Source organism: Anser cygnoides, chromosome 3 (genome assembly GCF_040182565.1).
Source record: "Anser cygnoides isolate HZ-2024a breed goose chromosome 3, Taihu_goose_T2T_genome, whole genome shotgun sequence".
Taxonomy (NCBI): Eukaryota; Metazoa; Chordata; class Aves; order Anseriformes; family Anatidae; genus Anser; species Anser cygnoides.
This window is the reverse complement of record NC_089875.1, coordinates 18,127,860-18,151,452: the sequence shown is the minus strand read 5'-3', so window position 1 is coordinate 18,151,452 and position 23,593 is coordinate 18,127,860. Positions and strand designations below refer to the sequence as shown.

The window sequence follows — 23,593 nt, the reverse complement described above, 5'->3', positions numbered from 1 at the left end:
TGTTATTAATTAAACGTTGCTGCAAATATCTTGATGGAAAGGAACAACTTCTGCCATTTGCAGGCATAATAATATGTTAATATTTTAGTATTCATTGGAGGATGAGGGAATAAGAGATTCTTATGGAGGGAACTAAGCATTATGTGATGAAATTTCACCTGCAGGTTTGAGCTGGACATTTAAATGCTGTGCATTTCTCAGCTTTCAAATGGCTGGCATCCAAGGAGAGAAAGCTTAGCTGTCTTTTAGAGCAGAAAAAGGTTGAATAATGTAGACAAGAAAGAAGGGTTCTCAAGGCTGGGTGCTGAAGTAAATAGTGTTAAAATTGGAATTACACACATCTACAAACAAACCATTAATACGAAGCCTCTTTGAAATAAGAAATGCCCTAACTCAAACTTCAATCTAACGTCTATAACTAGGACATTCCAGCTCAGTCTAACATATGGACTCATTAAATTGCAGGCCACTGTAATCTTAGTGAGAATTTATTGAGTGCTGATGTAATTCTTTCATGGAGGCAAAGAGATTGTATTGACTTGTAGAAGGGACCTTTACTAGATTGGATTCTAATCAGCTATGTCTTTGTTGTGAAGGATTTTTATTTTTATTCAGTTGTAATCTAGTGGTTCCTCTGGGCCATTGACTTTGTCATTTTATTAATCATCTCTACCAAACTCCCAATCAATTAAGGAAAGGGAAGACAGGGGAAAGAAGTATTGTTTAGTTCCATAGACAAGACTACACACTCAGAATGGATGCCTTTCATTCTCTGACATAACCTAGAACACATGCTGTGTTAACAGAATAGTCTGTAACTTGAGAAGGATGTTTTTATCACGTCCCTCTTCCGAAAGAAAACACATATGTGAAAGCAGATGGAAATAGAAGAACAGCCCCACTATTATTTGTGTATTTTCCCATAAAGTGTCATTAACTCAGTGAATTCAGTGTGCATAACAAGATCATGTTACTCAGAAACTTATAAAATGAAATAAGCTAGTAACAGTGCTTGCAGCTTACAGATACTCAAAGCAGAGTCCATCTTGTCATGCACTTTAGTGCTCCAATTTAATATCGGAGCAGCAATTACCCTTTTTAGGTAATTGCTAAAAAAATTGCTAATTGCTAATTTAGATCCAGAAGTACTTAGGAATGATGGATTAATGTTGTCTGAGATTAGTTAGTGAATTCAGTGATTTGCCTAATGCAGACAGTTCATTACATTTGGTGCTAACTGGTGGAAAACATGGAAATGTGGAGGCTTTCAGGTTAGGAATTTTCTGTAACGTGTCATCATTGCAATCTAAGGTGGGATAGCACCTGTTTTGGTAGACTTTGAACAAGCTAGCTCTGATAATTACAATATAATTGCTGATACAGATCAAGCTTGAGAGGAACAACAAAACTTGCTTGAAAGTCTGGATAAATGGTTAATCTATGCTGAGATCATTGCTACTGTCCATGCTATGACTACTTACCTTAAAGCTAGTTCTGGTACGTCTCCGATACACCTTAGTTCTGGATAGACATACGCTGACTGCCTGGCCCCAACCCATTGCTGGGTTACTCCCTGCTTGTGAAATGCAGATGGCTAAGAGTACAAAACATTTGCAGGAAATTCTGCTACATTTTGTATGTAAACAGTTCCTGGAGCAGTATTTCATGGTGATAGACATCAGCACCGAACTTCACATCAAAATAATTCAGTTAAAATGGTAACAAATTCTTCTGACTACGGCTGAAGCAAAAAATTAGATTCTTCTAGAAGAACATTAACTTCTGAGTATGTCATTTCACTGGAGGACCATTTATTGGACCTGTGGTTTGGGAGGGTAGAGAGATCACAAGGCCTGTGTATATGAGGATCTCATAGAGATTCTGGTTTCTCACCAGAATTCAGCCCTGCTCTTCTGTTTGCAGACTAATGACATTATTCAGAAAGTGTGTATTGGAGAAAACAATGTGATCGAAGAAGAGATACGTGTAAACAGAAGTGTCAATGAATGGGCAGGAGGAGGTGGAGGTGGGGGCGGAGCAACTTATATATTTAAGGTATGGAAACATTCTTTGTGCACCTTCAGCATAAACACATCTTGCCACTTGCCTCCAGCATCACAACATGAAATTTCTGAGAGCCCTTTATACACCTTTGTACAGCACTTTGTGGAAAAGGTCCACAAAGTGAGCTCTGCTTGTCCTTCATTTCCAGTTGATAGCTGTAGTGAGCTGAGCTGGCTCTTCACACATTTTACAATAGAATCACAGAATCATCTAGGTATGCTACATGGTATATATAGCTACATGGTATGGCCACACTTGCTTTAGTGTCTTGGAATTTCCTTTGCATCAGTTTGAATCAGATTTTTTTCAATGCAAGCTAAGATTCTGAAGCATAAAACTACAGCAAAGGGCAAATTCCACAGGACTTTATTCAAATTTGTCATTGTAGAACATTAAACTTCAGCTACATTTGTGGCTTATACAATGCAATGACAAGAAAAGTTGAATATAGCCTCTATATTTTCTATGGGCAACGCTATAGCTAGAGGGCACTTATCTTTACTGTCGTGTTCTGTCTGAGACAGTACTCCTTGCAAACACAAGTTTCACACCACTGTTAATATGTTTAAATCACCCAGCTTCTACATAATTTTTCATGCTCAGACAGTTTCCAGTGTAGCTGCCCTTTACCAGTGGAGATACTGTATTGTACTACGTAGAGCAGTGCCCCTTATCTGTTTCATTTGATGATAACAGAAAGTTATCACACGGTAGCATTACAAGCTTTATAAGATCTATCAGTATTGTAGGTACAATTCACAGAGCTGCTGATGCCACTGTTCTCTGTTGCAGAACTTGGTAGAACTAGTGCAGTTCATTAATCTTTTGGATGCTGGTACATAAATAACGCAATGTTGATTTGTAGTGCTCAGCAGTCCTAGATGCCTGTTTAGTGCAACATGCAGTAACGAGCATGTGGTTGAACTTCCATCTGTGAGTCTGACTCAGTCTGAATACTGCCTCTATTTCTGAACTTGTTAAGATGGAGAATGGAGAACCAGTCCCCTTGATAATTGCAGCAGGCGGTGGTGGCAGGGCCTACAGGGCCAAAACAGACACATTTCATCCAGAAAGGCTGGAGAATGATTCCTCTGTTCCAGGGCTGAATGGAAATTCAGGAGCTGCAGGTATGGAAAGTTTATTCTTTTTAAGAAAACTATTGTATTTGGTACTCTCAGATTCAGTGGATGTACCCACAATAGAGGATACTTGGCCTAAATAAGGGTATCAGAGATGGTATCGCCGTAGCAATGGCAACATTCTCCCAAAGTAATGTGGTACCTCTAAGATTGTTTTATTTTTCGGTTGTTGTTGGTTTTTGTTTTTGTTTTGATGTGGGAGTTTGCTGAGACCATCCAGCTCCTTGCACTATTTTGTGCTGTGTATACATACTCATGGTTTCCCTGGCTTATGCAGAAGAAGCACAATTACACACTGGCTAGAACTCTCTGTGCAGAGACCTTGGACTGAACAATCTGCAAAGCTGAAAGTGAGTCAGTGGTATGTTGTATTTTGAGCGGGGCTGGGAAATGTTTTCACATCCATTTCAATAAATTCCTTTTGTTCCGTGTTAGAAATGACATAGGGATTTTTTCTTAAGTATTTTTTTGTGAAGAGAAGGGGAAGGCTCTGTAAGCCAGTAGAAAGTGGCTGGGGAGTAGGTAGGGTATCTTTTGACGTTTTCCATTGGAAATACTATTGAAAAGAGGTGCAGATGATTAACACAGTCGAAAGCTCTAAAATGAGGTCACTGTAGCACTCTATTGCAAGGACATCTCTTCTCACAAAGGAATGAGATTCTTACTTTCAGATGAGGTGTTTTAAATGAATGCTTATTCTGCAGATCCCTACAGAATTTTTTTTATACACAAAAATAACCTTTAGCTATGCCTTTTCTCTTCTCTTAACTGCAGGTGGTGGAGGTGGCTGGAATGATAACACTTCCTTCCTGTGGTCAGGAAAATCCTTGCTAGAAGGTGCTACTGGAGGAAGATCCTGCCCCCAGGCCATGAAGAAGTGGGGGTGGGAGACAAGAGGGGGTTTCGGAGGGGGTGGAGGGGGGTGCTCCTCAGGTGGAGGAGGCGGAGGATATATAGGTAAAGTGGCTTCATGTTCAAGGTGTCCCTTCCCCTCCTTTAGTGCTAATGATTAGCAAAAGGCTGATAGATAATTCTCCTGTGGATAGCATATTTCATTATAGACTTTACGTATTAGTATGTCTGTGTGTTTCCTTTTTAGCACTAGATGAACATATGGCATTTAGTCTTTGAGCAAATAGCCAGATGTCAGTCCTTCAGCTGTAATCCTGGCGTTGCACTCTGAAAAAATGTGCCATCAAGATCCTGCTGTGATTCTTGAGCACTAAGCCGTTTAGGGTTATAGTGCTGAAGAAGCAGGAGCCACAGCCTGGGTTCTCCATTGCCAGCACCTGTATTTTGAGTACTTTGGTCCTGGAGACTGGCAGTCAGGCTTTATGCCAGGGGAAGGATGCAGCTTCTTCTACCCTGCCCTGCTGTGGGTAGGCCTCAGCCCTACGCAGGTGGTCTCCACTGTCCTTTGGTTCCTGGGCTCAGGCTGCCAGCCAGGACCCCTCGTAATAGTGACAGTGGTGTTGACTTCAGTCAACAAGGAACTAATTCCATGTGCTGTGGGTCTCAGGACAGCTGTCAGATGGCATTATGTTGATTATAACTGGTGTGGACCGAGTTCTAGGTCTCTACTAATCCTTAATCTCCTGGGCCACATAGTTTCTTCAGCCATCTGCATTATGGTGGATGTTTTAACCCCTTGTTCTCCACAGCTTAAATCAAGTCCATGATAGGCTTGAAATCCTCAGAAGTAATGAGTTTAAATGATTAAGTGCATGTTTTGTATGAATGTTTCTGTGTAATGCTTCTTTTTCCAACAGAATGCCTCACATAACATAATTTTGATTTTCACTGAAGATGGTTAAAGAGGAATAAAGAAGATATCTTTGGGTGGGGTGGGGGAATCTTTGCATGCTTTTAGTACAAAATATGTGGCCCATACTATGCTTCTGGCAATTTCTATGTATTTCCCATACTCTGCTCCTGATATGTTCTATATGCTCAAGCACAAATGAGCAACTCAAGTATAAATTCCTTCAGTCTCCATTCCTGGTGGACCACCCTGCTTTCAGGGTGCAAAGGAGAAGAAGGATATCAGATAATTTATTCCCTCTGCTGATGCAGTACTTACCTTGATCAACAAGGATACTGAACTAGCCCGTGAGCACTGGTGTTTTCCAGTCTGTTGGCGACATTAATATTGAGAAGGGCTTATATGTTTTCACAGCATCCAAATGGTTAAAGATGAACTTCCTCCCTTAGTTTGCAACAGTCTGCCTAAAACAGGACTAAGATTGTAACAATCTGCAGCTATTAAATTGAAGTTCTAGAGGTGGAAGTCCAGTGTTTCATATCACAACTCACAAAGTGTTCGCTATATGTTGAAAATTTTGATTTATTCTCTTTTCTCATTTGGATGTCTCCCTAAATACACTGAAGCCATGCATGCTTATCTGTATTTTAGTGCTAATGAGCCTCAGTCTGTTAAGGTAACTTCTGGTTTGATGTAGGTGGAAATGCTGCAGAGGACAATGACCCAGAGATGGATGGGGAGGATGGTGTGTCCTTTATTAATCCAATTGGTACTTTATACACTCCAGCACTTAAAGGTATTCATGTTGGTCAGAAGTCTCTTCTAGTGAGTTTCTTCCATGTTAAGAATAGTTTGCATCTGTAGGACATTTTAAAAGCCTTTGGATACGGCTTGGTGTCATTCTGAACATGAGGGAGAAAGATTGCTTAACAAAGTCCAGTGAAGCATTTACGCTTCCCACAAATACTGCCACTCCAGCCTTCCCTAAGCCTGTTTGCCCAAAAGTCTACGTGTTGGGTATGTTTTCAGTGTGTTCAGAAAATAACAAAAATATATATTTAATCAAAATAATGTTTGCTTTAGAACAGCCAGAAGTATGTTGAAATACAAATGGACTCTGGCCTGATAGATTCAGCCAAAGGGTTTTGAAAATGTTGCAGTGTTCTATCTCAGAGGGGGTACGGACCAGAAAAGAGAAAACCTTTTTTCGTAGGCTTGGCAACGGCCTCCTTATTAACCTGGTAGAACTACCTGCTGAAAGACGGCCAGTGCACCTCAGCTGCAGTGGGGCTCATTTAGCTGGACATTATTTTCCACATGAGAAAAGGACAGCAGCCATGGAAAGTGGGGAGAAATCAGTGTCTTAGCTGAGGCTCACCCTGCCACATCTGGCAACTGTGAGCACCATGCCTCCATTTCTGTCAATGCCCACGGGAATGATATGACTGATCTTTACAGTAATTAACTTGTCTTCTTTCATCCATTCCCTAGTGACAGAGGGGCATGGAGAGGTTGATATTAGGCTGCACCTTAACTGCAGTCACTGTGAGATGGACGAGTGCCGTGTTGATCCTGAAACTCAAAAAGTCATTTGCTTTTGTGAGCCGGGCACAGAATTGGCTGAGGATGGTGTGTCTTGTGTAGGTAAGCAGATGTAAGGGATAGGCTGATTGGGTATGAAACAGAAAATGAATTGTAAAAATCCGTAGATTTTTTAGTTTACATTTTCCTGCATGTAAACATGAAGAAAGTCTTATTTAGTCTCTCTCTTAAAACTGGCTTTCTGTTGCATGTTACCTTCTTTCCTGCTGGTATTTGCTGAAGAGTTATTTTGCTAGAACATAGAAACATGAGAACAGAGGCATGGTGCAAACAGCAGCGTCACTGGTTTGCTTTATAGTATATGTGTGGCGTACTGGGCAGCACTGAGTGTTGTGACTCAAATTTTGTCTTCAAGAGACAAAGAGCAACATGTCTGGTTGCACTGATGCTTCCATTTTGCTCTGAAATCACGAAAGTTTACTCACTAAAGGAATTTTCCAGCTAAACTTAACTTCCAGGACAGTCCTCTTAGGAAAACAATAACAACAACAAAAAGTACAAGGTACAGGACAGCGTAATTCCTGTGGATTTGGACACATAAAGTTCATGTGCAGAATCTGTAAGAAATTCTGCATGAGAAATCTCTGAAGAAAAACATACCTGTATTTGCTTTACTTGAGAAACTGAATGCTCAGAGTTCAGTTACTAGGTTTCCTTCATATTCTTGCCCAGCAATTACTGCAAGTGATTCCAGGGTTTCAGGATCTTGCTCTCAGCTTTGTCATTGGTAAGGGAAAATTGTTCTGTACTTTTACCATCCCCATCTGTAAAGTGGGTAAAAAGCGTGGTCATTTTGCCGAGTGAAGTGAACCTTAATAGATGGTCATTGAGCGGCCTGTGATCCAAGTGATGATGCAGCTATGGAGTACTTTGAGCTGCACATGTTATCAGTTTTGTCTGCCTGGGTTAGACGCATTTAGGAGATCATATATTGCAGTCCTCCTTCTGCTTTTGCTCTGATTTGTCATTGATAGCAGCACTCTAGACCGGGCAATTTAATGTTCTTTCCATCTCTCCAGGTCCTGTCCCCAGCTTTTATGGTCTTGTTTTCATACCCAGAGAGTGCGTGTTAATTCCTTGATAGAAAACCATCTGTTTTAAGGGATTGATATCAATTAATATTAGGAATAGAAAAGAGAAATAATGAGATGTTTGAGGTCATAGATCCTGAGAGCTGATCATGTCAGAGGTTGCTTCTACACTATGGGAGTAGCAGATGAGTAAATGGAGGGAAGAGCAGAAAAATCTGCCTGCAAAAAAGTGGGTACTGAAAGATCATTTCAAATGTAATTTCCTTTTCTCATGTTTCTGTTACAGCTGAACCAGTGGTTCATCTCCCTCTCTCCTTGGTCTTGTCTGTAGTGACTTCAGCATTGGTTGCTGCCTTAATTTTGGCTTTTTCAGGAATCATGATAGGTGAGTGATGCTCTGCAAAAGATATTTTCATATGAGGACTGTATCTTAGCCAAGATTAATTGGGCTCTGGGAGAAAAAAGGTTCAGGTTTTTAGCTACTGCTGTATTTAATGACACCTTCCCCCATGCGCTCCTTAACATCAGTTTTCTGTAGTTGTTTCTAACCACGTTGACCAATTTGAGTAGGTTTTGGTTACTGATTGCATCTTTAAAGAGATATTATTGCTTTTGTTGTGGTGTAAAGCTGCCAGAACAGAAGCGTCACTGGTTTTGTGAGAGCTGTTGGTGCTTAATATCTAAAAACTCTTTATTTGTGTGCCTACATACAGATTTAACAATTTCCAATGAGATTTCATAGATATCAGTGAAGTGGTTCAAGGAATACAAAACTATTTTGAGCTGATTTCAAATTTAGTCCAATTCTGTTGTTTAGAAACATCGGAAGTTTTGCAAAATAAATAAATTTTACGTACAATATTTTATTCTGAGGTAACAGTTTAGTCTATCCTTTTTGAACAATGTGATGCAATAATTTATTTCAGACTTTTAGTCACTTCTACATGATTTAGGAAAGTTGATTATGGCAAGACTCCCTCAAGATTGGATTTGGAAAGTCCAGCTAAACTAAACAGGATAAAAGAAAAACCTCAGATCTGTGAAATCAGAGATTTCTGCAAGTGAAATTCATTTTACTTTTTCCAAGCAGTTCATGAGCAAGTCTGCTTCTTTATGACATATGTAAATCAAAGGTTTTTGGATAACTTCAGATTCCATTTTCAATCTGTAATTATTTGAAGTGCAGAAATGTGAGTGTCACTGCTTGTTTTGATTCGCTGGAATTTGACCATGCATCTAATTCCAGGGAGGCATGCTGCACAGCTACCATTGTCTTCCAAAGGGAATATGTGTCTGGTTTACTGTGTTCTCTACATTTAGTGTATCGTCGTAAGCACCAGGAGCTACAAGCCATGCAGATGGAGTTACAGAGCCCAGAATATAAACTAAGCAAACTGCGTACCTCCACTATTATGACAGACTATAATCCCAACTACTGCTTTGCAGGAAAGACCACATCCATTAGCGACCTCAAAGAGGTGCCTCGCAAAAACATCTCCCTCATCCGGTAAATTCATCTTTGCCTTCCCTATGCCCCATATTGTATACTGACATATGCTGGCTCTCTTACACAGATGTGAACTCATGTCTTTTATGCAGGCACATGCAAATACTCACACACTTTTAGAATCGTGCCCCTTCTCACTAGAAAGATAATAAATCTGCAGTAGTTAGGTTTATGTGGAGGGGATTAGACTTTGGCTGTCTCCCTAACCTTTTGCAGGTGCAGTGTTAATCTTCTGGAATCATGAGAGGAACTGAAGAGTCATCACCAGTAATTTAGACACATCTTTTGCAGACTTGCAATGAATGGCCAATTTCCAGCATTAACGGATGAAATGCTGGGAAGCCTAAGGCTTGTAGGCGACTCTTTGGGGCCTTTGGTATAGAGAATGACATCTTTAAATACAGTAGAAGGAAGAGCAATGGTTTTGAGGCTGCAAGACAGAATTAAAAAGACAGCAATATAAGCAAGCAGGATAGCCAGGACTAGGTCAGAACTCCTGGAAAGCTGGAAATAGTCTCCTAGAGAAGACTTGAAAATTCAGAATTCTTGCCCACCCTGCTCTGCCGGTGCTCTACAGTGCACACCACTGGTGAATACGGCATTACCCTGGCACCATGTTTGTTAAACAAAAATCCAAGAAGTAGGAGCAGAAAGTAGAGCTTGGAAGACAGGGGACCTTGTGGTGCTTAAAAAGGTGATGCTCAGAGTAGCCCATGCAGTCTGCAATGCATTGCAGACTTATCACGTTCTTACCACATTCCCCCCTACCTGCAGATCTTGCTGGACTTCATCTGGAAGTTTCTGGTGTAACCCAAACTTACCCTGTGTTGCTGCTGCTGTTGTCGCTTGGGCTCTGAAAGAATTTTTGAAGTGTGGCAAGCTGCAGAGAGTAGAGTATGCAGCTGGGAATTGATAGGGGCAGGGAAGTTGTGCTTTTGGGGAGGTGGGTGAGTTATGAACTGTAGAGATCTGTTTTATATCCTTAGTTTGTAATAAGTTGGTCAGGCATAGCAGACAACGGTGTCTCAAGCTGATACCTACAAAATGTTATTAAAGAAGTGGTTCAGTCACAGGCAGTGCAAGTCCTCACTGCTGTTTCACTGCTCTCAACAGAGTAGATTGCTCTTAGCACCTGTTTGAACTAGGAGGGCAACGGCCCATGCGAATACAGTCCACAACAGACTGGAGGACACTCAGTGCAGCTCTGAGGTCAGACCTGGCACTACCAGGAAAGCATTTGTTGTAGAAGAGAGCCTTAGTGAAAGCCCCTTAATTTTTTCCCCTGTATCCTTAACAAAATAAAACTGTAAGTTTCATAATACAATCAGTGACAGTAACAATTCTCAGCATGATCTCCTAGAGCTTTACAAAGTGCTGTCATCACTATTTACTTACCCAGAATCACAAAAAAAAAACAAGGGAAAGATCTTTAATTTAAAATTCAGGTCCTTTGAGAACCATTGTGCTTCCTAGTTTCTTGTTCAATGTTTTCTTTAGTGGTGATACATAAACATGGGAACTATTATGCTTAGGGTGTGCAAATACCAAGGCTTAAGACCTATCTTTATTGACCTGTTTTGGAGAACCCACCACTATAGCACTGGCACCAAAGCAGCAGAAAGTGCTACCCATTACACTCCGTAGTGCCAGCAGTTTGATTTCACAGGGGACAGTTCATTTCTGAGGATTGGTTTTCCTACCAGTTAAAGACATTGTAGGTCCAGGAAAGATTACATCAAGGTCCCATCTGCTGCATAGTGTAAGGAGAATTATCAGAAATAACAGTGCCAACCTCTAGTCCTGCCTGTTTCACTGCCATGAAAACTGTGACCCCATTCTGTTAGCTGTGACCACAGCATTATGTGTGTTCTCTGTAGTAATACTTCTTGTCTTCTCTGGTCTGTCCAGGGGTTTGGGCCACGGAGCCTTTGGTGAGGTATATGAAGGTCAGGTGACAGGGATCCCCAGCGACCCCACTCCCTTGCAGGTGGCTGTGAAAGTAAGTGACAGTGTATGAGTTATCATGATGGTTTCATGCACCTTCCACCTAAGAGTCCCAATGCATTATAAAAATGAAGATGGATTAAACATTTCTGTAGCACTGAAGGATGTGTTTAGAAAGGTTGCTGTTCTATTGCAACACTTCCATCCGTCATAGTGATGGTACAGCTTGTTACATATGGGCTTTCTATAAAAATAAGTTGATTGTGAGTAGTAAGTAGACAAAGATTTCCTATACAGCTGCAGTAGACTACAAGAATGAGAAATAAGTCCACCCTCTGTCCATTCTCTGCACGCTCTTCCTGGTGTGGTAACCTGTCCAAAGCCTTTGAGTCAAAGGGACAGAAGTCTTAATGTGGCCAAGAGCAGCTGGCATATACATCAAAGAGGCTGTGGGCAGGAGTCTTTCCATTACCGGATGGATATGCACTACATGCATAGCTAAATCCTAAGGGACCCTGGTAGGGTACTTCAGGCCTTCAGAAGCTTGGCTAGCTTGTTTTCTCCTAGAGGTTACATAACAGCATAATTCTACTGCTGGTTATAGTTCCTAGTTTTGATGGGAGGTAGTGGTATTGAACTTTCTGAGAGCTCAGGAGCTATGGTCTCATTTCTCCTCCTCTACACAGTAGAGTCCCATATATCAGCACTATTCCATTTGCACTCTGTTGTATTTCCTGCACTGGTAGGAGGATGACAGTGTGATTGATGGACAATGCATCCTGATCTTTATCTTTCAACATGCTTCACGGTCTAGTTTATAATGGTCTAGCTATTATTAGAGTGAGGTTTCTTTTGGAGAGACAAGGATCACTGCAAACGATGTTAGTGCTTTTGATTGTGTCAGGTGTTCTACACCTGTCAGTCTAAACATCTCCTTGTCAACCTGTTCTTTCTTTTCCAGACATTGCCAGAAGTGTGTTCAGAGCAAGATGAGCTGGACTTCCTCATGGAAGCTCTCATTATTAGGTGTGTATGAATAAGATGAACAAAGACTTATGTAGGCCTGCAAAGCCCAACAGTATAAGAAAAAAAGGTGCTTTGGGAGGTGATGTCCACAGTGATCAATATAGATCAATAGGGATAGGCACTACTATCCTATTCTATACTTCTTACAAATGAAGAAACTAAGGGACCAGATGATTAAAGGCAACATTTTCACAAAGGTCCAAACTAGTTTTCATTACCCAAATTCAAAATCTTTAGGGCCAGTTTTCAGAATTGATAATAAGATCATAGAATCATAGAAGCATAGAATCATAGAAGCATAGCTTCCTGGGTTGGAAGGGACCTCAAGGATCATCTAGTTCCAGCCCCCTTGCCATAGGCAGGGATGCCACCCACTAGATCAGGTTGCTCAGGGCCTCATCTAACCTGGTCTTCAACACCTACAGAGATGGGGCATCCCCAGCCTCTCTGGGCAACCTGTTCCAGTGCCTCACCACCCTTTGAGTGAAAAATTTCCTTCTAACCTCTTGTTGTAGTTTAACCCGGCTGGCAGCTAAACACCACACAGCCGTTCGCTCACCCTCCCCCCTCCCTCTCTGGGATGGGGGAGAGAAACGGGAAAGTGAAGCCGGTGAGTTGAGATAAAGACAGTTTATTAAGACAGGAATATAATAATAACAATAATAATAATAATAGTGATAATGATAATAGTATTAACAATAATAATGTGTAAGAAAACAAGTGATGCACAATGCAATTGCTCACCACCCGCTGACCGATGCCCAGCCTATTCCCGAGCAGCCAGCCCCCCACCCCGGCCAGCCACCCCTATATATTGTTTAGCATGACGTCAGATGGTATGGAATACCCCTTTGGCCAGTTTGGGTCAGCTGTCCTGGGTCTGTCCCCTCCCAGCTCCTGCTGCATCCCTAGCCTGCTCGCTGGCAGGACAGAGCGAGAAGCCGAAAAGTCCTTGGCCTGGTGTAAACACTGCTCTGCAACAATTAAAACATCAGCATGTTATCAGCGCTCTTCTCATCCTAATCCAAAACATAGCACCCTACCAGCTACTATGAGCTACTTAACTCTGTCCTAACTGGAACCAGGACACCTCTAATCTAAATCTCCCCTCTTTTAGTTTAAAACCATTCCCCCTTGTCCTATCATTATCTACCTGAGGAAAGAGTCCTTCTTCTTCCTTTTTATAAGCCCCCTTTAGTTACTGAAAGGCCACAATGAGGTCACCCCGGAGCCTTCTCTTCTTTAGGCTGAACACCCCCAGCTCTCTCAGCCTACCTTCATAGGAGAGGTGCTCCAGTCCCTTGATCATCTTTGTGGCCCTCCTCTGCACCTGCTCTAACAGCTCCACATCATTCTTGTGCTGGAGGCTCCAGATTTCTCTTAGAGACCAGAGCATGAGGAAGAAACAAACCTCAGGAGTTTTGGTTTGACTGTGAAGAGATGCCGTTGACACAATGCTGCTGTCATTTCATATGTCAGTGACTGTGTCCTAGCATCCAAGGAAATAGTTCCCTATCACATTAAGGCCTGGAGAACTTAGGAACTATTAGCACTAGGCCTCGAGGAATATCCCTTCAATAAGCTGATCCCTGTATCAGTATGTTATTTGGAACAATTTTGCCCTATAGCAGCTTCTACCCCAGGATAGGGAACGTAGGGATAAACTCTTAACAGACATTCTCTGCTTCCTGTGACCCACAAGTCTTGCTGCAGCACAGAAAGGATGCAGAATATAGGAAGCCACTCCTTCAATCCACTCCTCCTCCAGTCTCCATTTCTGCACTGTGCAGACAGATGGAGTGCAAGGGTAGCACTTTGCCTTTATCGAGTTACTATGCCTTTGGGATTTGTTACTTATTCTGAAAACAAACACACAAACAAATAAACAAAAAAACACAAATCCCCACAGCAAAATATTTTGATTATTTTCTATAATTGTGCTTTTTGGATCAAAGCTGATCCATTATTGAGCCTCCCTGTCTCCGCAGCAAGTTCAATCATCAGAATATTGTGCGCTGTATTGGAGTGAGCTTGCAGGCACTGCCCCGTTTCATCCTGCTAGAGCTTATGGCTGGAGGTGACCTGAAATCGTTCCTGAGAGAGACACGGCCTAGACCGGTAAGAAAATTGAATTGTATTTAATAAGCTGATGACACAAGGCAAATAGGTAACTATAAAAGGACTGATCCATGCAGCTACTATTTCCCAGCATTTTAGAGAGTCAGAGTTTTTTATTACTAGAAGGCTGATCTGGAGGCAGGATATAGTCTGTATCTGTCATATAGGCAACAAATGTTGTTGGGGTTATACAGAGGAGCCTCATGCCTGGACTTTGCTAGATAGCATTGCAGACACTATCTAAAGAATAAAATCAGTCTTATATATATATATGTGTGTGTGTGTGTGTGTGTATACATATTTTAAACTCTGCTCTTACCTTCTCTGCTCTTACCTGTGGATGTGATTGCTGAGCCACTTTCCATCATCTATCAGTGGTCATGGTCAACCGGAAAGGTCCCAGATGACTGGAGACTTGCTAACGTGAAGCCCATCTATAAGAAGGGTTGCAAGGAGGACCCAGGGAACTACAGGCCTGTCAGCCTGACCTCGGTTCCAGGAAAGGTTGTGGAACAGCTCATCAGAGTGCAATCACACAGCATGTGCAAGGCAACTGAGGGATCAGGCCCAGCCAGCATGGGTTCATGAAAGGCAGGTTCTGCCTGACCAACCTCATCTCCTTCTATGACCGGGTAACCCGCCTGGTGGATGAGGGAAAGCCTGTTGACATAGCCTACCAAGGCCTTTGACACAGTCTCCCACAGTATTCTCCTGGAGAAGCTGGCAGGCCATGGCTTGGGCAGGTACGCTCTTTGCTGGGTTAAAAACTGGCTGTATGGCCAGGCCCAGAGAGTGGTGGTGAACGGAGTGAAATCCAGCAGGCAACCGGTCACCTGTGGTGCTCCCCAGGGGTCGGTGTTGGGGCCCATCCTCTTTAATATCTTTATTGATGATTTGGACGAGGGAATTGAGTGCACCCTCAGTAAGTTTGCAGACAACACCAAGTTGGGGGGGGAAGTGTTGATCTGCCGGAGGGTAGGAAGGCCCTGCAGAGGGACCTGGACAGGATGGGTCGATGGGCAGAGGCCAATGGGATGAGGTTCAACTCGGCCAAGTGCCAGGTCCTGCACTTTGGTCACAACAACCCCATGCAGTGCTACAGGCTTGGGGCAGAGTGGCTGGAAAGCTGTGCAGAGGAAAAGGATCTGGGGGTGCTGGTTGATGCTCACCTGAACATGAACTGGCAGTGTGCCCAGGTGGCCAAGAAGGCCAATGGCATCCTGGCTTGTATCAGGAATAGCGTTGCCAGCAGGACCAGGGAGGTGATCGTCCCCCTGTACTCTGCTCTGGTGAGGCCGCACCTCAAGTACTGTGTTCAGTTTTGGGCCCCTCAGTACAAGAAGGAAATTGAGGCCCTGGAGTGTGTCCAGAGAAGGGCTATGAAGCTGGTGAAGGGTCTGGAACACAAGTCCTGTGAGGAGCGGCTGAGGGAACTGGGGTTGTTTAGGCTGGAGAAGAGGAGGCTCAGGGGAGACCTTATTGCTTTCTACAACTGCCTGAAAGGAAGGTGTGGGGAGCTGGGGGTTGGCCTCTTCTCACAGGTAACTGCTGATAGGACTAGAGGGAATGGCCTCAAGTTGCACCAGGGGAGGTTTGGGTTGGAAATTAGGAGGTATTTCTTCTCAGAAAGAATGGCTAGGCATTGGAATGGCTTGCCCAATACAATACAATTCACTCATGTGGAAAATTGTCAGTTTATGACAGCCAGGCCTACTCTGTAAGTTTCAGATTCAAGCTTCTCCATGGGTCCAGAAAACCCCAGCCCTGAGGGGTTTCTCCATTCCATTTGTAATGAAGTTCATATCTGTTACAGGGTATCTCCTTCCCCATCTTCTGGAGAGAGGCAGTCCTGGTAGATCCAGAAATGTCTGAAATAGGAGCATTGCAGAACTGTCCATTCTAGGAAGTTCAGTGCTGTTTTTTCTCACTCACAGCAAAGCAATCAAAGAACAACTCTGGAAGATAAATCCTAGTTTCCTGTTGTGTTGTGCAGCCTGTTGCACAGAGCAGTGATTACACTGAACAATACACAGAATTTCATTCACCTTTAGCAAGATTCAGCCTCACCAAGGAAGGTATCACATTAGTGACACATCAGTGCTTCTAGCATGCCCACTGCTCTGAGCACTGTCCATTCATCTAGGGAGCAAAAGGTGTAAGCAGCTGTGAAGTGAATTCTTTGGTGTCTCAAGGCTGCATCTCTTGCAAAATGAATCCAAACCCTTCATTTTTCAAACAAATTACATGGCTAAAACATCCTTGGGTGGGCAGCCACATCTGTTTTAGGGCTGTATTTAGCAAAATAAAAGGTGGAAGGAATTCATCAGAGGAGGGAGAGAGGAAGGAAAAAAAAAAAAGAAAAAGAAAGAGAGAAAGAAAAGCTATGTTGTTCAAATCAGCTTGTGTTTTCAAGGTACAGGCTGCCTTGCAGTATAGCTCAGGTCTGCAGTTGATTGCGCAGTAAAGAACGGGGATTTTTGCTCAGCTTTCACTTCAGGTTTTTGAGCCTTGCTCAGATGTAGAGAGAATGGGTAGTCTGAGGTATTCATTTCCCCTTGGTTGTTCCCTGAAGGGTGGGGGTGTGGGAGGGGAAGGCACCTGCATCCTCTGTTCCTGTAGCTCTGTTGGAGCTGGTGAATCACTTCAACTCAGAGAGGTGAAAAAGACGATTCTCCCCTCCCCCAGACAGTGTTTGATGGGTGGGGGAGAGGCTTTAATGTTTTTAGGAAATGGTTATGCTGCATAAAGAAAGGTGGGGGTGGGTGGGGGGATGACAGTCCAGTTTTCTAAAGAATCACTTAAGTATATATATGCAATGAAGTATGCTGAGTAAACAATAACATATAGGCAGGTGATGCGTAGTCACAAACCATTTTGGTTTATGATACCACACTGAAAAAAACAGGCTTTGTTCACACAAAGATAAAGGATATTTCAATTATTTCATTAGTCAAGCACCGAGGCCAGGTCTTTCCTAACCTCTTTAGAAAACATGAGGACTTCTTTAGGTTTAGATAATGTCCAGTATTTAACTATTGCCTGCAGAGCTTGCTGCAGAGCATGGACTTATTTTCAGTCCCACTTATTGGTGCTTTAGAGCAGGTGGCTCAGCACCACGTCATTCTGAGTAGTGTTTCTTTACAACTACAGCAGACAGTCTGGTAGGTCCAGCAGTCACTATTACTGGAGAACTGGTGCTGGTTTGTGCATCAGTAGGAGAGACCCATGCACAGGTGTGCCTTTTGAGCACTGGCAGAATGGTAAGTGTCCACAGAGAGAGAGAGGGTGGGAGAGGTTTGTTAGTCAAATATCTAAGGCCCCAGATAAAGACTTAACTAGCAAATGACTGCTGTGGAATAAGCAATCACTGCCACCCAGCTGTTTGTTATCTGCCCTCTGGCAGAATTAGTTCCCTCCGCCCCCACAGGATTGGCCACAGGGATCACTGGTTAACACCTCAGAGCAGAAGCTGGTGGTTTGGCTTCAGCCCACTACGTGAGCTGTTGCTCAGCCTGCCCTTTTCACAAAAGCATCTGTCCCCTGCTGGCTAAGGCCACAGACTTCATCAGAGGCAGAAGCAGTTAGCAGCCTTCATCTTCCATAGCCATTGGCTAAGCAAACCTGTGTCAGTGCTCTGAGGGGCAAGATAAAACCTACACAGATGTGTAGGAGGAAAAGAGTAAATGTGACTCATGCCATTATACAAAATGTCATTCTCATTGTTGAAGGTGACTTTACAGAAGAGCTAGAAATGATATAAGGAAAGTGTTTGAGGACCAGTTCAGGTGACATACCTCCTCAAAAAAAAATTATTGTGCTGAAAATTCAGAAGTGTCTCCCATGAGAACTGGGGGAAATCCATTTGTGTCTTGCAAAACAGTGGGAGATCCTTAAAGGAGAACCCTGATGGAGCTGGGAAATTGGATCCAGCTGTTCTGATTCTGTCTGGGATTTGAATGACATCATGCCTGCACATCCTGTGTTGTATCAACGACCAATCATGCTGTGTTCTTGCTTTTAAGCCATATTTGTTTTTTGTCTTTTGGTAGAATCAGCCTTCCTCCCTCTCCATGCTGGACTTGCTCCATGTGGCTCATGACATTGCTTGTGGGTGTCAGTACCTGGAGGAGAACCACTTCATTCACAGGTAGGTAAAGGCATCTATGTCAGCAAGGGCGTGACTTGCAGACAGGCCAGAATGACTCATAATGCCCTGTTTGATATATTTATGTCCTGCTGCTCTCTAGTGGCTGAACAACTTTAAGCAAGGTAGATAAAATCAGAATAATCAAAGCAATTAAGAGAAATGCTGCTGTAGATCAGGTTGCAAAGGTTTGTAGTTTTATCAAAGATCCTGAGCTCTTTTTTTCAGTGCCTGCACTTATGCAGACAGGTTGGTTACTTGGCAAAGGGAAACACAATCTTGTGACAGAAGTCTTCAAAGCCCTCCCCGTTGTGAATTTTGCTTAGTGTCTTTTTGTTCATCCTGGAACCCTTTTCTCCTCCCTCTTGAAGAATAGCTGTACAAGTACAGCCAGAAGTACAACACCTTGTGACTACTGTTACCTGCTCCTGCAGAACAGGAGGGAGGTAAAGATGTCAGTTTTTCTCTGGCTCCCACTAATCCAGTACTGCTGTTATTCATGATGAAAGTGCACGGCCACTCTGCCTACATCAGAAGAGCCCAGTACCAGCATGTGGCTTTGCAAGGGGCTGTGAAGCTGCTATGGCCAGACTGTAGTTCACTTTTCTGAGTTTTCCACAAGGGGTGCCACCACATTATTCAGATTTCAGGGTGTACTTCAGCTCAGCAGAGATGGAGCTTTACCTGCATGCACAGATTCAGGCCGATACCTGTCTTCAAAACACTATCTGCTTGTTGTTGTTCTTCCTGTCTCTGATAGTATGATGCTTGTTTGACAACATTTGAACTGGCATGGTAGGAACGTGTCAGTGGATCACTCCCGAGACATCTTGATGCTAGGACTGGTACATTGCTGAAATCAGCCACGCTGCTTGCAACTCCCTGGAGAAATTAAGTGAAATTTAAGGAGGAAGTTTTTAAGGAACAGAACTGTTCAAACTGTTGGGGGGAGATTAGAATTTGGGACATCTCTAGTTACCCATAAACACTGACTTTTCCGGGTGTTCTCTGCACCTCAGGTAAATAGGTACTATTCTGCAAAATTGTTAAATGATTAAGTGATTCTTCTCTTGCTCTTGCTTTTCTTGCCTTTCCTTGTAGGGATATTGCTGCCAGGAACTGCCTCCTTACCTGTCGAGGGCCTGGCAGAGTGGCTAAAATCGGAGACTTTGGCATGGCCCGGGATATATACAGGTAACAGCTAAAGCCAAGGGTATTCACAAGTGGAAGCTCACTAAAATGAGAGATGGGCAGTGTTCATGTAGGAGAGCAAGCTCACATGCTGCTCTGTTTAACTCTAGAAAGACAAGAGTGGAGACACCCAACCCCAGTGAATCCCACCTAATATTTTAATTGTTTTTTGCCTTCACCTGTATTTGAACTGTGTTTTGGAGACTTTTCACATTCCCTGAGAGCTTTCTTCTGTGTAATGAAGTCTTATGGCCATGGAAAGCTTTTTTCCTCCCTCTTGTACTCTATCCACAGCTTCTTGCCTGTACTTTCTCCACGCTGAATGGGACTAATATGCCCTTCTGTTTTGTGGCCGCAAATCTTTCTGAGTTTAGTCTCTCTGATACTATCCCTCCCCCTTTGGTTTGGTGTCTTCAGTAAATCTCCACAATTTAATGCAGGTAAATGAGGAAGGTGCAGAGTAAGGTTAGAGAAATGTAATCACCCAAACTGGAATTCAGCCAGGACACAGGGTTAACTACTCTGATGCTGCAAGAATCATCAGGAAGCCTTTAACGACCATGAGCAGCCAGGGCTGCAGTTTGATATCTCATCTTCTAAATAGCACATCTAGAACTGCAGCACCACGTGCTCCTCTGCTGGGGAATTGATTTGCCTCTGACTCAGAGGAAGAAAAGTGTTGTACTCAGTTACACATGCTGTTTATTCTAGAGCTTCAGCTTCTTTTTAATGCTTGGGGATTCTTCTGTGCAATTACTAAGCCAGGCCTGGCTCTGCTTAGCCTGAGGTCTGCCAGTATGACAGCCCGAGGTGATGCTAACAGAGTGCTACTTTCAAAAACCAAGTGTATTAGAACTGCTTTTTTTTTTTCTTTTTCCCTATCTCCCTTTTCACAAAGAGACCCTACCCTGCTCCTCTGTCATATCGGACTCTGCTGGGAAAAAGTAACATCTGTCACACACGTACAGTCAGCAGAACCACCTCTCAAGATGAATGCTTTGGTGCTGAGTTTTCAGAGTTGCCTTTGAAGTTTGCATGTTCCAGTGCCTGAGAACACCCTTCAGATGCTCAGGCTGCATAGTTATGAACAGTGATACTGGCTTGCATGAGCAGTCTGCTGTAACCACCAGCACAGGATTTGGGGCTTGTAGGTTTTATTTTAAGTGAAAATCACAAAACAACTGAAATACTTTTTGTCTCAGGAGCATAGGAAGTGATTTTTTCTATCTACTGCCCCAGGTAAAAATGGCCAAACATTCTCCTTGTTGCTCGTTGGTCTGAATAAGGGTTTTGGATTCCACTTGCAGTGCTGTAGACTGGGTATATTTGGGAAAAGCTTTGTTTATTTTTGATATGGTGCTTGAGGTGACGACTTGTGAGATGAGGTGAAGATCCTGTTGTGGCTGAAAAATGCAGGATAATAGCTTTGCCAGCAGCAACTTACTATGTGAATAGGTCACTTGAGTATGGACATATATAAGGATAATTCAGGTTCACTGGATCAAGCCTAAGGTGAGGGAGATTGCAAAGCAGTCCTTACATGGCCTGCCCATTTCCACTGTTTTTGTGAAAAGAAACAGGCCTCTTCAGCATTTTCTGTGTCATTCTGCTTTGCCTAAATTAGTCTGTCCTCCAGCTGATAATGTTAATATTCATAGTTATACAAATCCTGAATTAATAACGTTTTCTGAATTCACGGCTGACGCTTTGTTTTCCTTGTTCTCTGCAGAGCCAGCTACTATCGAAAGGGTGGGTGTGCAATGTTGCCTGTCAAATGGATGCCTCCCGAGGCTTTCATGGAAGGGATATTTACATCAAAAACAGACACATGGTTTGCTTCCTTTACTTCTTCATCTGTGTGTGTGCATGTGTGTGTGTCTACTGTAACTTGTTTTGTAAAGTCTGAATATTTTGTAAAAAACACGTTTCTTTTCATTTTGCCTTTAGAGAAAAAAAAAAAAACAGTGATCTTGGAGAATATGAGGGAACAGAAAGGTCGTGAAAGGCAGGTACTGCTAGGGAAGCAAGCAGGCAGGGAAGGAAGAGGTGAGGCAGATGTAGGCAGTGCTTTAGAATCTTAGAATGGCTTGGGTTGGAAGGGACCTTAAAGATCGTCCAACTCCAAACCCCTGCCAAGGCCCCATCCAGTCTGGCCTTGAACACCTCCAGGGATGGGGCATCCACAACTTCTCTGGGCAACCTGTTCTAGTGCCTTACTACCCTCACAGTGAAGGATTTCCTCCTAATGTCTAATTTAAATCTGTCCTCTTTTAGTTTAAGACCATTCCTCCTTGTCCTATCATTATCTACCTGAGTAAAGAGTCCTTCTCCATCCTTTTTATAAGACCCCTTTAAGTATTGAAAGGTCGCAATGAGATCTCCCTGGAGCCCACTCTTCTCCAGGCTGAACATCCCCAGCTCTCTCAGTCTGTCTTTATAGGAGGTGCTCCAGCACTCTGATCATCTTTGTGGCCCTCCTCTGGACTCAGGACTTTGCAAGCCACACCACAAGCCCAGGACTGTGCTGTTAGCTAGGGAAAGTTTTCCTAATTTCCTACTCTCTGAGGTACAGATGGGAACTTATGGGGATTCACTGGCATAGTTCATGAAGTGGAGCTTACAGAAAACAAAAAGGTGGTTGTTAGTGTTCAGGCTACTGCTCTGCTCAGAGTGGCTGATGTCTCAGAAAAGCATAGTCTTTCACATTTGTTACATCTTGTTGAGCAGTGCTGAGTAAAAGAGCAAAACAACCAGATTTACGTACCTATATTGTAGACTCAACTCACTTACCAGTCAACTATTAGCATTCATAAAATTTCAAAATCTACCTTTACAACTATAGAATTTAGTTATGTCCAAATCCTGCAGCAGTGACTTCCACACATTGAGCATAGGCTGCAAGGAGCGATGCTGACTGTGCTGCATTACCCCTCAGTGATGATGATGGTCATTGCTGTATCCTTCATTTTGGTTTCCTTCTCTTCTGTATTCAGGTCCTTTGGTGTACTGCTCTGGGAGATATTCTCTTTGGGATACATGCCCTACCCTAGCAAAAGTAACCAAGAGGTTCTGGAATTTGTAACCAATGGAGGAAGGATGGATCCACCTAAAAACTGCCCTGGCCCTGTGTATGAGATTTTAACTTTGATGTATTCATGCAAATACATTTCCGGTTTGAATATTGTTCTCTAGTCAAAAGTTAATGACTTTTGAGATTGATCTTATCTTGGATGATCTCCCTTATTGAACTTGATTGCCAATGATTTCTCTACCAGTTAATTTTTATGTCTTCTTTGGAGAAGAATTCAGGACCCCTTTGAAAAGTACAGGCTACTGTTTGTTTGGTCAAAGGTCATGCAATATTTCTGTCCTAGACTGACTGTGAAACTGCAAATGTGTAAGCTTGTTCACAGGTAGGAAAAACTGGGTTCCATTATCTGTGCCCCTGCCTACCTTTAATTAATTGCCCAAGGGATTTCAGGTGAATGGGTTATTTCTCTAATGGGCTGTGGATTTCACCCCACTGGTGGCCACATTTCAGTGGTTACCAGTACATCGGGTGTCTGACTCTGGGGAATGCAGAGTACTCTTTATTAATTAGAGTGACAACATGTGCTTATGGTTTCTAGTCTACAGTGACTAGCTGTTAAATATCAACAGGACTTGCCCTTTATGAGATCTCTTGTTCGGCTCTTTCAGGTATCGCATTATGACCCAATGCTGGCAGCACCAGCCTGAAGACAGGCCAAACTTTGCCATAATACTGGAGAGGATTGAGTACTGCACTCAGGTATCAGTGTTCATTCATCTCCTATGAGATGCGTGAAGAGGTTTCCAGTTGATGAAGAGTTTAGGAAAGACAGAGTGTGAGATGAGAAGGTGGCACTGCATTACTGCAGTCAGCAGTCCAGGAAGACTGATGCCAGCCTGGGACCAGCTGATGGGACTCTTGCCCCATCAGGTGGTTGATCCCTCTGTCTTTCACTGCCAAAAGGACATAAGCTTACACAGCTCTACAAATAGCAGACCAAATAGTTCTCCTTCTGCTTATGAAGACACAGATTT

The 23,593-nt window shown here is 43.0% G+C and overlaps 1 protein-coding gene across 10 annotated transcripts in view; it reads left to right on the top strand.

The window, feature by feature from the left end:
- Positions 1-23,593, top strand: part of ALK (ALK receptor tyrosine kinase) — a 305,041-nt gene that overhangs the window by 275,226 nt on the left and 6,222 nt on the right. For 5 of the 10 annotated variants that reach the window (XR_010830090.1, XR_010830091.1, XR_010830089.1 and 2 more), the window contains 15 exons: positions 1,924-2,055; positions 3,047-3,191; positions 3,978-4,040; positions 5,663-5,761; positions 6,457-6,609; positions 7,885-7,983; positions 8,919-9,105; positions 11,014-11,104; positions 12,011-12,075; positions 14,064-14,193; positions 18,243-18,340; positions 19,439-19,531; positions 21,258-21,359; positions 22,522-22,656; positions 23,228-23,318. Coding sequence is in view for 7 of the 10 variants with exons in the window: in XM_066993581.1 (XP_066849682.1) it covers positions 1,924-2,055; positions 3,047-3,191; positions 3,978-4,040; positions 5,663-5,761; positions 6,457-6,609; positions 7,885-7,983; positions 8,919-9,105; positions 11,014-11,104; positions 12,011-12,075; positions 14,064-14,193; positions 18,243-18,340; positions 19,439-19,531; positions 21,258-21,359; positions 22,522-22,656; positions 23,228-23,318 (1,683 nt within the window). In the remaining 3 variants the exon portion in view is untranslated. Of the gene's footprint in view, positions 1-1,923; positions 2,056-3,046; positions 3,192-3,977; positions 4,161-5,662; positions 5,762-6,456; positions 6,610-7,884; positions 7,984-8,918; positions 9,106-11,013; positions 11,105-12,010; positions 12,076-14,063; positions 14,194-18,242; positions 18,341-19,438; positions 19,532-21,257; positions 21,360-22,521; positions 22,657-23,227; positions 23,319-23,593 lie in introns of those variants that run through there. The other 5 variants (XM_066993582.1, XM_066993585.1, XM_066993583.1 and 2 more) reach the window with 5 other exon arrangements.